The sequence below is a fragment of the Pseudophryne corroboree genome, chromosome 3 (assembly GCF_028390025.1).
Source record: "Pseudophryne corroboree isolate aPseCor3 chromosome 3, aPseCor3.hap2, whole genome shotgun sequence".
In the NCBI taxonomy this organism is placed as follows: domain Eukaryota; kingdom Metazoa; phylum Chordata; class Amphibia; order Anura; family Myobatrachidae; genus Pseudophryne; species Pseudophryne corroboree.
This window is the reverse complement of record NC_086446.1, coordinates 570,794,638-570,813,451: the sequence shown is the minus strand read 5'-3', so window position 1 is coordinate 570,813,451 and position 18,814 is coordinate 570,794,638. Positions and strand designations below refer to the sequence as shown.

At 44.3% G+C, this 18,814-nt stretch overlaps 1 protein-coding gene across 2 annotated transcripts in view; it reads right to left on the bottom strand.

The window, feature by feature from the left end:
* LOC135056329 (cGMP-dependent protein kinase 2-like) overlaps window positions 1–18,814 on the bottom strand; it is a 423,162-nt gene that overhangs the window by 23,122 nt on the left and 381,226 nt on the right. For both annotated transcript variants that reach the window (XM_063961323.1, XM_063961324.1), the window contains one exon: window positions 18,146–18,268. In XM_063961323.1, the coding sequence (XP_063817393.1) occupies window positions 18,146–18,268 (123 nt within the window). The remainder of the gene's footprint in view (window positions 1–18,145; window positions 18,269–18,814) is intronic.

Genomic DNA, 18,814 nt, shown 5'->3' with positions numbered 1-18,814 from the left:
AACTTTCACAGTATTATTATATAGGCATCTAGGCACTTTTGCCACGCTGCTCACTCTGGGTATTCCATCTCCAACTGCAGCAGTGCTCCCCATCAAAAAAGGCGTAAGGGTCCCACATTTCCTTCCGTCTCCCACTATGAGAATTGTCCGTCCCTACTTAGATATGGGTTTATAAATTGTGCCCGCTCTTCTCTTCTCATATTGGCTTCAGCGATCCGGTACATCTCACCACTTACCACAACCATACTAATTGCATATGTACTAACTCACTCATGCGCAGATTGCCACGGCGGCCTCAGGGGGTGCTATCTCTCAGGGGGAATGCAGAAAGAAGCCCATAGGCTTCTATTGGGTAATGCCGGCAAAAGCTGGCTTTACCCACCGCAACAAAGTACCCTGATGAGGGGCTTAGGGGCTTAGAAACAGAATAACCCACCCAAATCTAAATCTCTCTGCAAATGTTATATCTGCCCTCCCCCTCCCCCCTCCCCTGCAGTGCACATGGTTTTGCCCAACTGCTAACAAATTTGATTCTGCGATCAGGTCTGAATTACCCCCTTAGTACATATGGAAAATGAGGCCAAAGTCATCCTGCCCATTATATCTTAAATATATGGCTTATATGTAATTATGCATTCTGCATAAGTAGCTTTACAAATATGTTTTTCTGCATGTCTTATATGTAATTCTGCATTCTGCATAAGTAGCTTTACAAATATGTTTTATGTAAATGCAGAATGAAGGGGCACCATAGCATGAAAAGGAGTAAATCTTCTGTAACATCCATTTGTACTAAACAACAATATATCCTAATAAATTGTTCGGCATCTGTGCAATTTACATGTTATTAGTAAACCCAACTTGTGCAAAAATGTTCACGCCTAATTAGGAAGACCTGTTCAATTCTACAATTCTCATTATAACATATGCGTGGCACAAAACAAGGCATTCAACAGTCTGACAACATGACAATGAGTCAGACGCTCCTCTCTTCCTTCTGCAGGATTCCCATGGAACTTTGTTACTTAGCACTTCCACACTGATTGCTCATTATACATGCTGCTATGACTCATTTTTTAGAAGCTTTGTCATCTTTCTGAGGCTTCTGCTTTTCTAAATGAAAAGACATAGGTGTATGAGTAAGGCTACCAAAAGCAGCTTCAACTGAATGATCTGATGATATAGTAAGCTGTAATTACTTATTATGGTCAGAACTGTTATATATGTTATTTCATATATGTGGATTAATAACATCAATTACAGAGTTTAATAATAATAATAATAATAATAATAATAATAATAATACCTCATAGCAGACTGTGACAATCAATAACCACCTCTGTTCTCCTTAGTTAGGAGATACATTGTGTATAAGGGACGTATCACAGTAATTACTTGGAAAATGTTACCAAGTTACCATCTATTATTGAAACTGTACTTAGAACATCCATGATGCTATTCTCTAAGCTATATTAGTTGTTATTCTCCTTCATTCCTTTTGAGAACAGTTAACCACCACCTCTCCTGGTTCATTCACGGCATTGCTCTGCCTGATTTCTGAATCCTTTATCTTGACAAGCAATGTCTATGGCTATCATTAATCTGTCCATGGGTGTGTTCCAAGATTCTGTCTCCGTCTAACACTCTTCATTGGTCAAACTGATGTTAACCATAAACTTGACTCATATTATATAATACAGGTCTTCCTCTCCTCACCTTATCTTCTTTTTTTGGCATTTCATTATGAATTGATGGGAGATCTCAAAATGAGCATTTTTTGAAACTAAATTGTTCATTATTCCACCCTATCAATCCTCATTGATATATTTCCATATTAAAATCAATGACAGAGTAATTAATCTTGCTCCACATGTAGGGGGGGTGAGTCAATTCCAAGCGATGGCCAATGTGCGTCTGGAAAGGTTGGGTGAAGGCGCTTTGAGTCCAGTAGCATCTGCAATCTTCCTTGCACCCCATAAGATGCTCAGGGCCTGTTTTGTGTGTTGTCATGTGTCCCCACCCCCCACATGACAGACAGCCCACCGCACTCAGTACACTGTATTGTCCACATTCATTCTGTTATTCCATCTCTGCAGAACAGCAACTCTGCCATCCAGTGATGCTGCCATGTCTACACGGTATGTTATACCAATTGTGCTGCCCATGTCGGACAACTTCTACAAAATTTTACATGGGCCACTTTTACTTCCCAATCCGCCCCGGTCTCAGACACAACCGCAGCAAAAGACGCAAGGAAAGACGCAATTGCGTACAATCAGGCCCTATGAGGAGGAATCCCGTCCCCCTCAACAGACCCCACCCCGTCATCAGACCCCACCCCCATTAGGGCTGCTTCAATAAATTTTCCAGGCTGGTTTTCCATCCCAATCTGCCCCTGATCCCTACATTATATATTAGTTGTGCTATATAAGTAAACGTACAGTATACTATATATACAACCAGCGGTGCAAGTATGCGGGTACGCTCGGGTACGGAGTACCCATAAGAATTTGGCAGCGGGTACTCAGTACCACCTGCCACACACTTTGCCATTACAATTATAATGTGCCACAAAGCAACAAGACCATGGTGCTTGGCAGCATGACGGCTCCTCCCACTTTGTCAGGGTTACTGGGAGTGCGACAGTGGCTGTATTTTCATGTTATAATGGAGGCATTACTATATACAGGTTGCGTATCCCATATCCAAATATTCCGAAATATGGACTTTTTTGAGTGAGAGTGAGATAGTGAAACCTTTGTTTTTTGATGGCTCAATGTACACAAACTTTGTTTAATACACAGTTATTAAAAATATTGTATTCAATGACCTTCAGGCTGTGTGTATAAGGTGTATATGAAACATAAATGAATTGTGTGAATGTAGACACACTTTGTTTAATGCACAAAGTTATAAAAAAATATTGTCTAAAATGACCTTCAGGCTGTGTGTATAATGTGTATATGAAACATAAATGCAATCTGTGCTTAGATTTAGGTTCCATCACCATGATATCTCATTATGGTATGCAATTATTCCAAAATACGGAAAAATCCAATATCCAAAATACCTCTGGTCCCAAGCATTTTGGATAAGGGATACTCAACCTGTATTGTTATTAAAGTGGGGGCATTACTAAATATTTCTATTATACTGGAGGTATCACTATATATTTCTATTATACTGGAGGCATTACTATATATTTTTAGCCTTGCCTCCAGATCCCCCCCCCCCCAAAAAAAAAGGGGCTGTCGTATGGCCACGCCGCTAATGTCATGTAGCCACTCCCGCTAGCGACATGTGGCCACGCCCCTCACAACACATGACCACGTCCATTTTTCGGCACTCAGTACCACTAAGAAAATATTTCTACTTGCACACTGCATACATCACTGTAAAGAAAATGCCTCTCCATAGTAGGTACGTGCTGATTAACTCTGTCAGTTCAGCACAACCAGCAAGTGTTTTACATTACATGTAAATCATAGTTGACATTGTATATTTTGGAAATGCAAATTAATGCAGCAGCACTGAGGTTCCTGCAGACAATTCATTTTTCCAAATATTGAAATATTATGACTTACATAACTGTAACTTTTAATGTTATTTGTTATTTTCAATCATTGTAGGTTGCTTTCATAGACAAAGGCCGGCATTGCTCTGTGAGTGCTAATGCATTCTTCCTCAGTAGTGATATGTCTTGGTTATCATCAAGGCATTATTATTAACTTATCTCGTAATAAAAAAAACAAAAAAACCAAATAAAATAAATAAAAAAATAATAAAAATACAAATGAATGGAAAAAGTATATAAAAAATGACAACTGTGTCACGCAGTAGTGAAAACATATTCTAATTGCATTGCACAGTAGTACCCCTCATTACGCCGCTCCACAGGGGAGAGAGGGATAGAGAGAAGAGAATGAGATGGGAGAGAGAGAGAGAGAGGGGTGAGAGAGAGAGAGAGTAATCACACACATAAGTACATACAGTGCCCTTTCTCTGAGTCACACTCACCATTTAGGCTGACTCAGGCTAATGCTGGATAGTGAGGTCTCCACTCTCCTCCCCTCCTCTCTTCCATGCTGGCTGGCTGGTAGGGCTGTGCTGGCCGCCTGGCACTGACAGTGTAGTGCCTTATAGCCCTGCCCCCTTTTTAGACTGCACCAACGGCTGCACTGTGACTTGATGTGTCTGATGAAAGGCTTGGGGGGCTGAGGTAATGTGCCCCCTGTGATACCTCTTAATCTGGCTCTCTCTAACTCCCTCTGCGGCTGCTGTTGCAAGGAGCTGGACATACTGCAATGAATAAACTGAAAGTAACTACAGCCCTTGCAAGGACTGCTGGGAACTGTAGTTTATTTTCAATTTATTCACTGCAATGCGCCCGGCTCCTTGCAATCGCAGCCGCAGAGGGAGAGATAAAGTGACTGTCCTGGTGCCCCCTCTGATCCAGCGCCCGGGTCATATATATGTGTATTTACAGTATATATATATATATATATATATATACACATATATATACACATATATATACATATATTCTCGGCGGAGCGGCACTCGGCTTCTCAGTAAAGAAAGCCGCCGAGAATATATTTCCTATTTGTTTTGCGAGGGCATCGGCACAAGTAATTTGTTTAACTATGGAGTGCCAGACCCCGGAGCATGCTATACACACGCACACACACACACACACACACACACACACACACACACACACACACACACACACACACACACACACACACATATCCACACACACACGCAAACATTCATGCGTACATACATTCACATGGAAAGCCCCCTGAATCCTGTGTTTGCCCCTGGGTACCCACAGGAAGCAATGCTTTGCTCTGAAATAAAGTATTGTTTCCTTTTTTATTATTATATTATTTATTTATTTATTAAGTTTCTTATATAGCGCAGCATATTCCGTTGCGCTTTACAATTAGAACAACAGTAATAGAACAAAACTAGGGAACAACAGTAATAGAACAAAACTGGGTAAAAAACAGACAGACATAGAGGTAAGAAGGCCCTGCTCGCAATTTTACAATCTATAGGGAAATAGGCATTGATATACAAGGATAGATGCTACCTATTGCATAATGGTCCACCAGATTGCTAGGTTATTAATGGGTTGTATGATATGATCACCCAGCAATGTTGACCAAGTGTCAGGAGGGTGTGAGAGTAAAGAAATACAAAATATGTGATGTTATGTGTACTGTACATCCTGTAATTAGACAGGAAAGCACTATATATATATATATATATATATATATATATATATATTATTATCATCATTATTATATATTATAATATAATTATATATTTTGTTTTATATATTTTTTCATTTTTTTGTGGGGAATGCAGAACTGGGCTTCCATTTCTAGTATGCATGTGGGTGCAATCGGTAGACACATGCACTCCATGACACCGAACATCCCTAAACTGACCTGTTGACTTGATAAATCATCCCCGAAAAAGATGCTTTATTACAGCTACTTTATCAGTAGCTATAGAAAATATTTTTTCTTTGGCCCAATTTGATAAATAGACCGAAAAAAACACATCATTATGAGAGCTCCTGTAGTATATTTATTTTTGCCGTGAGATAAAAGGCTTACTGTCCAGTTCTTGTTTTAGGGAAAAACATAAAATTAAAAAAGTAGATCAGTAACAAATATAGAGTACAGCGTTTAAGCAACTTCAAGAAGAAAATAAAATAAAAAACTTGTCTTTGAGTGAGAAAGGAAAATCATTCATACGTTAGACTGTATAGGATCTTCATGGCTGTTTTGAAGATAAAACATAACTGAACACTGGCTCATTCTTCTTAAAAAGAGCATATTACTAATGGGAAGAGGCTGGCAAAGGTCCCTGGAGTAACTGTATATCGCTTGAAGGTACCTTATAAAATGCACTCAAAGGAGAGAATAAAAGAATTTTTTAATTGACTGAAGAGTTTAAAAAATATTTATAAAACGTAATGTTTATAGAGAATGAACCAGAGCGGGTAAAAAGTTCCAGCTGAAAATATAATAAGCAAAAACATATATTGTAAATTATGTAAAAAAAAAAAAAAAGTTCAACATGTTTGTTTTGAGGTTTTGTTCATAATGCAGAGTGGAACATACACCTGATTGCATGGCGGAATTGGTGTGAATTCACACTGTGCATGCACAGATTAGGGCTCATAGGCCCAAATGTAGTATGCCTTAAAAAGTGATAAAGTGGAGACAAATAGAGAGTGATGAATGACCATCCAATCAGATTCCTTACTGCCCTGTCACAGGCTGTGTCTGAAAAATGACAGTTAGGAGCTGATTGGCTTGTCATTTATCACTCTTTGTCCGTCTCCAATATATCACTTTTTAAGGTTCAATATATTTGGGCCATAAATCCAGCCATGCAGAGTTGTAGGCAATTAGAGTGCATTGATTCTTGCAGGCAGAGTTCAGTGAGCTCAGTGTTGCACACACATGAGGGCAATGCAGACCTGCACATCAATGTAGGAGGCATATATACAGCGGTGCAAGTGGGTGGGTATGGGCGGGTACGGTGTACCCTTAAGAATTTAGCTGTGGGTACGCCGTACCCACCGCGACGGGCCGCCACTCCCTCCCTCCGCCACTCCCTCCCGGATTGACGCTGAATTGAAGGTAGACACCCGCACCGCCGCCAGAGAATGAGGGGCAGGAGAGGCGCATGCTGCGCTCTCCTCCCTTCACACACAGGACAGCAGCAGCGGTGAGCAGCAGGGGAAGGGGGGGGGCATATCTGGCACTAGGGGCATATCTGGCACTAAGGAACATGTGTACCTGGCATTGGGGGCATATCTGGTACTGGGGGCATATCTGGCACTGGGGGGACATGTGTATCTGGCACTGGGGGCATATCTGGCACTGGGGGGGATGTGTATCTGGCACTGGGAGAACATGTGTATCTGGCACTGGGGGCATATCTGGCACTGCGGGGACGTGTATCTGGCACTGGGGGCATATCTGGCACTGGGGGGACATGTGTATCTGGCACTGGGGGCATATCTGGCACTGGGGGGACATGTGTATCTGGCACTGGGGGCATATCTGGCACTGGGGGGACATGTGTATCTGGCACTGGGGGCATTTCTGTATCTGGCACTGGGGGCATATCTGGCACTGTGGCGGCATTTCTGTATATGGCACTGGGGCATATCTGGCACTGGGGGGGACATGTGTATCTTGCACTGGGGGCATTTCTGTATCTGGCACTGGGGGCATATCTGGCACTGTGGCGGCATTTCTGTATTTGGCACTGGGGACATATCTGGCACTGGGGGCATTTCTATATCTGGCACTGGGGGCATATCTGGCACTATGGGGGCATTTCTGTATCTGGCACTGGGGGCATATCTGGCACTGGGGGGACATGTGTATCTGGCACTGGGGGCATTTCTGTATCTGGCACTGGGGGCATATCTGGCACTGTGGGGGCATTTCTGTATCTGGCACAGGGGGGCAATGTATATCTGACACAGTGGGGGCATTTGTGTATCTGGCACTGTGAGGCAATGTATATCTGGCACTCTGGGGGCATTTGTGTATCTGGCACTGTGAGGCAATGTATATCTGGCACTCTGGGGGCATTTGTGTATCTGGCACTGTGGGGCATGTGTATCTGGCACTGTGAGGCAATGTATATATGGCACTCTGGGGGCATTTGTGTATCTGGCACAGGGAGGCAATATATATCTGGCATTGTGGGGCAATGTATATCTGGCACTGTGGGGCAACGTGTATCTGGCACTATTGGGGTCATATCTGTATCTGCCCCTCCCCCCATATTTGTATCACGCCCCTATTTTCATTAGCCACGCCCCATGTAGCATTTGGTCACACCCATTTTTGGTGCGCACACACAGTACCTGCTGTAAGACGTTTTTTCTACTTGCACTACTATGTGTGTGTATGTATATGTATATACTGTGTATATATATATATATATATATATATATATAATATATATATTACACCTAGTATAAGGCAGGTGAACATACATATTTTGGATGATGACTAATTGTAAGGCAGACAGATATGCTGCCCACACAGCAGGAAAGCTCTGCATATGTATTCTATTTTTATATGCATATTTATTTTGAGTATTGCACACTCAATTTCCTGCATCAGCCCCTAGATTTACATCTTTTATATGCTTAATTCACTGTATCATCTGTAAATTATACACATACACTGAAGATTGAAGCATATTAACTTTTGAATGAGAAAAGCCTGTTTTCCCCCCATGAATTTATCAGCCACTGAAATGTGCATGTACGACCACGCGATGATAGGATATTGTATCAATCAGGAGAGTAGAGGAGAAATGCCTTAAAGTGGATTTTAGCAATTTGTGCGATGCAAGGCTATTAAGGGGCCCATTTAAAAAAAAATGTTTGTGACATATTCCCCAAAAACACCTGTTTTTGATTGGTAACCACAAATATTTTGTATCACCTAAATGTACGAAGGAGGGACCACAGCAAATATCTCCAATATCTACTGTGATCATAGGCGCCAATTCCATGGGTGCTGTTGGGCCAGAGCACCCACGGAATCAGCCGCTCTGCCCCAGTTGCCGCTAGCCGCCGCAACCCACGCAGTGCATTGAGACGCGCTGGGAGCTGTGGAGTTCCGTATCCGTACAGTGCAGTGTAAAAAAAAGACCCACCAAAAATGGCCGCCACAGAGGAGCAGACAGACGCTTGAGGTCACATTTGACCTCTAGCGCCTGTCTCCCCGGCGGCGGGCATTTTACGGATACGGAACTCCGCAGCCCGCAGCGCGTATTATTATTATTATTATTATCATTTATTTATATGGCGCCACAAGGGTTCCGCAGCGCCCAATTACAGAGTACATATGCACATAATCAAAACAGTGACTTACAGTTGAAATCAATTTTGGACAAGTACAGGGTAACTAAGCATAACTACACAAGTAAATGACAGAGATAAGTTCCAGGTGGCCCAAAAACTGTGATTTGGGCAGTTGAGAATTATTAAAGAAGAAAAGGGTGAGCACATGAGGGAAGAGGGCCCTACTCGTGAGAGATTACATTCTAGGGGTAGGGGTAGACAGACAGGGGTGACACAGATGGGGTACATAGAGAGCATGGAACAGGGGGTTAGGATGAGATTTGGCTGGGTTTGGTAAAGAAATGGGTCTTGAGAGCCCGTTTGAAGTTTTGTAGAGAGGTGAGAGTCTGAGGGGGAGAGGTAAAGAATTCCAAAGGAAGGGAGCAGCACGTGAAAAATCTTGGAGATAGTAGTGGGAGGAAGTAATCAGGAGACAGGAGAGGCGGCGTGCATTAGCAGAGCGAAGAGGACGGGTGGGAGAGTAAAGGGAGATAAGGTCAGAGATGTAAATGGGAGAGGAGTGGGTGAGAGCTTTGTAAGTGAGAGTGAGAAGTTTGAATTGGATTCTGAAGGGGAAGGGAAGCCAGTGAAGGGCTAGTAGGAGAGGGGAGGTGGATGTAGTGCGTTTGGTGAGGAAGATGAGCCGAGCAGCAGCATTGAGGATAGACTGGAGTGGAGAGAGGTAATTGTCAGGGAGGCCAGTTAGGAGGAGATTACAGTAGTCCAGTCTGGAAATAATCAGTGAGTGAATAATGATCTTAGTGGCATCCTGGGTGAGAAAAGGTCTGATCCTGGAAATGTTTTTGAGATGAAAATAACAGGTTTGTGAGAGGTGCTGAATGTGTGGTTTGAAGGAGAGGGAGGAGTCAAGGATTACACCAAGACAGCGTACTTGGGGGCTAGAGGAGATAGTCGTGCCATCAATGGATAATGAGATTGTGGGAGGTGAGGTTGTGCGGGAGGGTGGGAAGATGATCAGCTCAGTCTTAGACATGTTGAGTTTAAGAAAGCGCTGGGACATCCAGGAAGAGATAGCAGAAAGACAGTTAGAGGCACGAGTGAGGAGAGCCGTGGAGAGATCAGGGGAGGAGAGGTAGATTTGAGTGTCATCAGCATAGAGGTGATACTGGAAATTAAAAGAACTAATGAGTTCACCTAAAGAGGACGTATAGAGAGAGAAAAGGAGAGGCCCAAGAACAGAACCTTGGGGGACACCAACAGTTAGTGGAAGTGGGGGCGAGGTAGCATCATGAGAGGAGACAGAGAAGGAACGATCGGAGAGGTAGGAGGACAGCCAGGAGAGGGCAGTATCACGTAGACCGAGAGAGTGAAGGATTTGCAGATGAAAAGGGTGGTCCACAGTGTCAAAAGCAGCAGAGAGGTCAAGAAGAATAAGCAGAGAGTAGTGGCCCTTAGATTTGGCGGCATGGAGGTCATTGCAGACTTTTGTGAGGGCAGTTTCAGTGGAGTGGAGATAGCGGAAACCAGACTGGTATGGGTCAAGCAGTGAGTGAGAGGAAAGAAAGGCAGTAAGGCGATTATAGACAATACGCTCAAGAAGTTTGGAGGCAAAGGGGAGGAGAGAGATCGGTCGATAGTTGGAGAGAGTGTTAGGATCAAGGGTAGGTTTTTTAAGAATAGGGGAGACAAGAGCATGCTTGAAGGCAGAGGGGACAGTTCCTGATGAGAGGGAGAGATTGAGAAGGTGGGCAAGATGGGAACAGGCAGAAGGGGAGAGGTAGCGAAGGAGGTGGGAGGGGATAGGGTCGAGTGGGGAGGTTGTGGGGGGGGAGGAGTGTATGAGGGCCATGACTTCCTCACCAGATACTAGGGAGAAAGATGTCAGAGTTGGTAAGAGGGTAGGGGAGGGGTGGTAAAGGATGGGTGGTGGCTGGTTGCTGGACTGGTGGGATGTGATGTCCTGACGTATGGAGTCAATCTTGGATGTGAAGTAAGTGGCAAAGTCAAGAGCAGACAATGAGGAAGGGAGAGGAGGTGGTGGTGGGCAGAGGAGGGAGTTAACAGTGGCAAAGAGGCGCCGGGGGTTGGAAGAGTGGGTAGAGATGAGGATTTTGAAGTATGATTGTTTAGCAAGGGAAAGGGCAGCACTGAAGGATGAGAGCATGAATTTGAAATGGAGGAAGTCTGCTTGAGAGTGTGATTTCCTCCAGTGTCGCTCGGCAGTACGTGAGCATTTTTGTAGATATCTGGTGCAATTGGTGTGCCAGGGTTGAGGTGTTGATCTGCGAGGGTGAATAGTGGTTGGCGGAGCAACAGAGTCAAGGGCTGAAGTAAGAGATGCATTGTATAGAGATGTGGCTTGTTCAGGGCATGTGAGAGAGAGAAGAGGAGAGAGAAGCGAGTCAAACAGGGAGGATAGAGATGAGGTGTCAATAGCCTCAATATTACGCTTAGTGATGGTAGCCTTAGGAGGGAGAGATGGGGGAGCAGAGATAGATAAGTTGAATGAGAGCAAGTGGTGGTCAGAGAGGGGAAAAGGGGAATTGGAGAAATCAGAAATAACACAGCGGTGAGTGAAAACCAGATCCAGTGAGCTCCCGTTCACATGGGAGGGTGAGCTGGTCCACTGGGAGAGACCAAGTGAAGATGTGAAGTTAAGGAGTTTAGAGGCAGGTGGTTTTGTGGGGTTATCGATAGGGATGTTGAAATCACCTAGGATAATGGTGGGAATGTCAGAAGAGAGGAAGTGAGGTAGCCAGGAAGCAAAGTTGTCGAGGAATTTAGAGGAAATGCCAGGTGGACGGTAAATGACAGCAACTCGAAGATTAGTGGGTTGGTAGAGGCGAATTGCATGGACCTCAAATGTAGAGAATGTAAGAGATGGTTCTGGAGGTATAAGTTGGTATGTGTAGCTTGAGGGTAAAAGGATCCCAACACCACCCCCATGACGACCCCCAGGTCGGGGTGTGTGTGAGAATGTAAGGCCCCCAGCCGAGAGAGAAGCAGGAGAAGCGGTGTCATAGGGTGTAATCCAGGTTTCAGTAATGGCCAGGAGGTGCAGGGAGTTGGATATGAAGAAGTCGTGAGTGGGGGTCAATTTGTTGCAAACAGATCTGGCACAGTATCAATGCACTGTGGTGGCTGCGGCGGCTAGCAGCATCTGGGTCAGACTATCTCCCCCTGGATGCAGAGTGTGTGAGTGTGTGTCACCATGCCCCCCTCCCCCAGGACCCACTGTGTGTGTGTCACCATGCCCCCCTCCCCCAGGACCCACTGTGTGTGTGTCACATGCCCCCCTCCCCCAGGACCCACTGTGTGCGTGTATCACCATGCCCCCCTCCCCCAGGACCCACTGTATGTGTGTGTCACAATGACACCCCCCCTTCCCCAGGCTATAGTATGTGTCACCATGTCATATTCCCCAGGACCCAGTGTGTGTGTGTGTGTGTGTGTGTGTGTGTGTCACCATGCCCCCCCAAGCCCTGGTATGTGCATCACCATGTTGTCGCCAGTGTGTGTGTCACCATGTCATCCACCCAGAGCTCAGTGTGTGTCCTCCCTCCCTGAGGTGTGTCGGTGGGGTTCCTAAGCTTATTTTTGCACATGGGCCGACCACTTGTTAGTTCCGCCACTGGCTAGCAGTATACTATCAGTATACTTAGTGATGCCTGCACACACCCTCCCTCCCATACTTTGTTGGCAACGCGCATGAAACCTCTGGCAATGTGCTGGAGATCCCCAGAGCATGAAACCCCTGACAACGTGCATGAAACCCTTGGCAACGAGCATGAGACCCCTGACAACAGGCAGGTAATTTAAAAGTAATTTGAAGCCCTACTGTGTTGCATCATTTGTAAGGGGCATTATTGTGTGTGGGGCATAAATGGTGTCAGGGTCATAACTGTGTGGCATAACTGTGTGTGTGGCATATTGCGTAATGAGCATTACGATGTGTGGCATAATGTGTAATAGGCATTATGGTGTGTGGCATAATGTGTAATGGGCATTAATCACTGACGCGGCTGCCCTTTCATTCCCGCTGTCACCTCCCACTGAGCACCCACCAGCAAAAACATAAATTGGCACCTATGACTGCGATCCCTCCATTCCTGACTGCAGCAGCAACCCCCATAGATTTCTATGAGGGATGCGATGCTGGCAATGCTAAAGATGTTGTTAGTCCATTGTATCCTAGGGGCTACACTTTGCAAAGATCACCAGGAAAGGGTTCCCCCAGAAACCTTCCCTGTAATGGCCACCTCGCATGAGTGGTCAGCAGGACCGCGCATGCGCAGGAGTCCCTGCACTGTAGCAAGCACATAGCGGGGAGGGGCTTCCGTTCTTGCTGTTGCTGCTTCATACGTCTGGCTGGTGTATCCGGATTTTGCAATGCAATCTCAGGTGCTAAAATCACTCCCAGATCGAAATTGCAAATGCAAAGATTGATAAATGGCCCCCTATGTAACATTACTTCTCGTGGTGATTTGCAATGAGAAGAAAACCTTTTTCAAGCACTCTGAGAGCTGGAGGAGGCAGAGGGATCTAAATGGATCACTCTTCACCTTCTGGACTCTATTAACACTGGAAAGAATGTGCTAACAGCATCTGCAACTTACGTTAGCTATTAGTCATGCTCAGAAATTGTTTACTTTTTTGGAGCTTGATAAATAGCACAATCATAGCACAAAGAAGCAGAGACCAACATAACAAGGAAATTTTAGAGACCTCAACTGATCATAGAACGGTGAACACATACCCACAAGTAAGGAAAAGCATTTTATTTGAAATCATTAACTACTGTATATAGGGGTTGGGTATGGGTGACCGGTGCTTGGGATCCTGCCGGTCACCATACCGACGGCTGGATCCCAGGGATTAGAAAGTCGGTTGGGGTGGGGGTGGCAAGCACAACAAAACCCCTTGCTAGTGGGAATACTCCCTGTTAATCAGCATGCTGACTGTTGGGATTTCGAGACACCTTAAAAAACAGCACCATGTTGTATTGTTCTTACAGTATGTAAAAACACATATGAGTACTAAATGAACATAGGTCACAGTCTAGTCCAAAAATAGTCTACATCTCATGCTGGGAATGCTGCTATGTTCGGGGCTGATTTAGTGATATACTGCTGTGACAGCTTTAGCGTTTTTAGCAGTATTCGCGTCTGCAGCTTAAAGCCAATGATAGCAAAAGCCCTTTCCCCAGTGCACAAGCATGCGTCTGAATGTGGAAGGGCTGGTACGTGGGTGTGGATTAATATAATAATAATTTTATTTATATAGCGCTCTTTCTCCAATAGGACTCAAGGCGCTTAACATATACATAGCATAATATAGTACAGAAAATAATGAAGTACATTTTCATAAAAAACAGAAGCATGAAGATACTAAAAGGGACATTATGGAAATGCTTGAGTAAAAAGGAAAGTCTTGAGTCTACTTTTGAAGGATTCTATAGTTGAGGCCTCTCTCACTGTGCGGGGAAGTGAGTTCCATAGAGTTGGAGCCGCATGACTAAAAGCTCGACCCCCAGATGAATTACGGGAGATTCTAGGTACTGCTAAAAGTCCTTCATCTACAGATCGCAGTAATCGAGTGGGGCAGTATGGAGTCAGAAGCAGCTTCAGGTACCTTGGGCCCTGGTCATGTAATGCTTTGAAACTCAGTAAGCCAATCTTGAAGATGATTGGCCATCTTAAAGGCAGCCAGTGAAGGGAGTAGAGAATGGGTGTTATGTGGCTGGAATGGGGCTGGTTGGTTAACAGCCTGGCAGCTGCATTTTCTTCCATCTGCAAGCGTTGCAATTCTTTTGCTGGGAAACCAAGGTAGAGGGCATTACAGTAGTCTAATTAAGATGATCAAATGCATGTATGACTTTTGACAGATAATCTGAAGGAATTAAGTGCCTGATTCTGGCTATGTTCCTCAGGTGAAAGAATGAGGATTTGACTGTGGCTGATATCTGATGTTTAAGTGTCAAGCCACCATCCAGGACAACGCCAAGATTCCGCACACGATCAGTGGTCTGTAATTCTGAATCCCCCATCCGGGTTCAGTCACAGCCAACTGGCGCTCATCCACTCCTGTAGCTCAGCTAGACAGCCATTTAGGGTTGCTATTGGGTTATCAGTGCCCGGAGCAAAGGACAAGTACAGTTGTGTATCATCTGCATAGCAGTGGTAGACCAGGCCATGGCGCCTGATTATTTCACTCAATGGGAGCATGTACACTGCAAAAAGCATGGGGGATAGTATAGAACGTTGTGGGACACCACATGGCAATGGCACTGGTGGTGATGAGTATAATCCAGACGATACTCTCTGTGACCTGCCTATGAGAAATGATTTGAACCAGCTTAGGACTGTGCCATCCAGACCACAGAAATGTATCAGTCGCTCAATCAGAAGCCCATGGTCCACGGTATCAAATGCTGCCGAGAGATCCAGAAGGATTAATATTGAAGTCACCTCTGTCTCTTGCCATCAGAAGATCATTTAACACACACACCAGGGCTGTTTCAGTGCTATGTCTTCTCCTGAATCCTGATTGGAATGGATCAAAAATATCATGGGTTGTCAGACGGGTTTCCAGTTGATTTGCAACCACTTTCTCAATAACCTTTCCTAGGAAAGGAAGGTTTGATACCGGTCTGTAGTTGGTCATGCAGTCGGGATCTAAATTAGGTTTTTTAAGAAGCGGTCTAACAATTGCTTCCTTTAGGAGTCCAGGAAAAATGCCTGTCTGCAAAGAGCATTGAACAATTTTTGCAAAGACAGGACCAATTATATCCATACAACCTATTAGAAGCTTGGGTGAGGCCGGGTCCAGATCACAGGTGGTGATTAACAGATCTACAGTGTCTAGGTCGACAGTCAAATGGTTGACACCACTTGGTCGACATGCATTAGGTCCACAGGTACAAAAAGTCAACATGGAAATAGTCAACACAAACACGGTGAACTTTTTTTTTTCAGCCCAATTCTAACTCTAACCCTCCCCCTTGGTGCCTAATCCCCCAGCTAGAACCTAACCCTAACCCCTGACAGTAAAAGTGTTGACAAAACATGTGGTGACCATTTTTGTGTCAACCATTTCCATGTTTACTTTTTAAACCTGTTGACCTTTATAACATATGCAGAGAGAGTAAGATTTGAGTGGGGTGTATAAAAACTGAAATCTAAATTGTGTAAAAATAAAGCAGCCAGTATTTACCCTGCACAGAAACAATAGAACTCAACCAAATCTAACTCTATCTGCACATGCTGTATCTGCCCCCCCTCTGCAGTGCACATGGTTTTGCCCATCTGCTAACAAATTTGCTGCTACAATCAGGTCTGAATTAGGCATATTGGGGGTCATTCCAACCCGTTCGCACGCAGTGGTTCTTCAGTGTGGTGCGAATGGGTCTGGAAAGCGAATGCGTGGCATGCGCATTGTGCACACGCGTCATTGCCCGGTGACAGAGGTTGCCAGGTAACGACGCTAACAGAGAAGAAAGCGGTTGCAGCGGCGACCGCAAGAAGATGGACAGCAAGAGGGCGTTCAGGGGCGTCAACTTACCGTTATCTGCCATTTTCAGGGAGTGGTAAGTAAAACGCAGGCGTGTCCAGGCGAACAGGGGGCGGAGGTGTGACATCAAAGCCGGCCCCATCATCGTTGGATCCGTTGCACAGGGTAAGTAGGTCTAGGGCTAGTCTTGTTTTGAGTGAAACTTTTTTAGCATAGCAGAGCTGCACAAGTGAACGCAGCCCTGCTATGCTAAAATACGCTCCCCCCATAGGCGGAGATTAGTTGATCGCACCAGCAGCAAAAAGTTGCTTTGTGTGATCAACTCGGAATGAGGGCCATTTTGTAATGCTGTACGAGTTTTTTTTACTCGGATTTACCCGAATCTCCTTATTGACTCACGGACGTCATGTGTTTTGGTTAGCCAATAAGCAAAATCCACAAAAAAAGAACTTGCGATAATTCTGGAGTTAAGAACCGAGTAAATCTGAACCCGCTCATCTCTAGTTTTTAGGGATGTTTATCGGCATTGTGTGTGACTCAGAAACAGGCGCTTAATGTATTTTGTATCCCACCTGTTTGCATCCATACTCTACAGAAATCCTCAAAACATGACCTGTCGGGAAAACTTGAGGGTTGAGGTGGAGAACTACTGCTCTAGAAGAAACAAAGGGCCTAATTCAGTTCTGATTGCAGCAGCACATTTATCAGCTAATGGACAAATCCATGTGCACTGCAGGTGGGGCAGATATAACATGTGCAGAGAGAGTTAGATTTGGGTGGGGGTGTTCAAACTGAAATCTAAATTGCAGTGTAAAAATAAAGCAGCCAGTATTTACCCTGCACAGAAACAAAATAACCCACCCAAATCTTACTCTATTAGAGTATTAGAATATTAAACAAAAATCCTAATTCCCTGATCGCGATGGCAAATAAGACATTTTTAACATGATTAATTTCCCAGATTCCTTTACGGATCGCTGATCATCATTCCCAGATTCCCCAATGGGTCACCAATCATTGATGGCCGCCGAGCAGCGTATCCAGTTGGCGGATCAGGGATGTCTGCAGGTCAGGGAATCAGGGCCACTGATGTATGGGGTCATAAGCTGTTAAAAATAATCTACATAAGGATGGAGTTTCTCTTTAATACTTGTGTGCACAGTAATTGTTACATAATCACCAGCTTTGTACAACAAAGTATTTCTTCCACTTCATTCATTGGGCAAAACCTGGAAGTTCTTTACTGTCTAATGCAATGGATTGTAGAGCATACTGTACTGTACTCAATCGCAAATGCTTGTTTCCTTAATAAACCATCACATCAGCTTGTCTTTCTCTGATGCAGATGTAGAGTGCAGGTGAACGTACATACAGTATTGCAGATGATGACTGATAGTAAGGCAGGTGGGTGGATATGCTGCCCAGGCAGGGTAGTCCTCCAATCCTGAACTGTGGCAGTATATCAAATATCTATATAAAAATGCTGGCAACATTTACCAAATAAAACCCAGCAGATGTTAATACCTTTTGTAACTTCAGAGTGACATTGTATTTTTCACTTTTTTACATGTCCCTAAATCCTTTTCTTTATTGAACCCACTGGAACTATGTGGAACATTTCCATATCCCTTGGCTGAATTTGTCATCGCCACCTCCTCAAAGACACTGTGAAGCCAGCATTAACCTTTCAGTGAGGCAGCATCTTGTATTTCCCCTGGGTGTTACATCCCCGAACCAGCTTCAATGCACACAACAGCAGCATGTAATGATCATTACCTGCACAGTCTACGGATCAGGTCCTCAGAGCGTCGTCCAATGCGATGTGGGAAGTCTACTTTCTCAATTCCTTTTAACACCATGTTATAAATTTTGATGGGATCTGTTCCAGAAAATGGAGGACTAACAAAATAGACACACTTGTAAGATATGCAGCTCTACGACAACATTTATTTTGTTGCACAAACAACATTAAATTGCTATCTGATTAAAGGGGAGGGTTATCAAACCTTGGAGAGAAGTAAAGCGGAGAAGTTGCCCACAACAACCAATCACATTTTGTCAATGTACAGGCTATGCAAGGAAAATTACAGTTAGAAGCTGATTTTTAATGGGCAAATTCACAGCTATTTCTCTTTCCAAAGCTTGATACACCTCCCCCTAATAGCTAACTCTACATAGCTATGAGCATCTGAATAAGGGGAGGTGTGCCTGGTAAATGACAAGCAGTATTTCTCATTGATGGTGTAATGCTATCAATGACAGTGTGGAGATATTTCTTCCAACCATTCATAGTTAAGTATGTATGAGCTTCACACCTGAGTGGATTCTGCACAACATACTGTACAACTATCACATTTCTGCATTTTTCTATTAGAAACTTTGGCTAATTCATCCTATATTAATACATTTTTTTTCCTGGAACAAAATGCAGACACGGTTGAATTC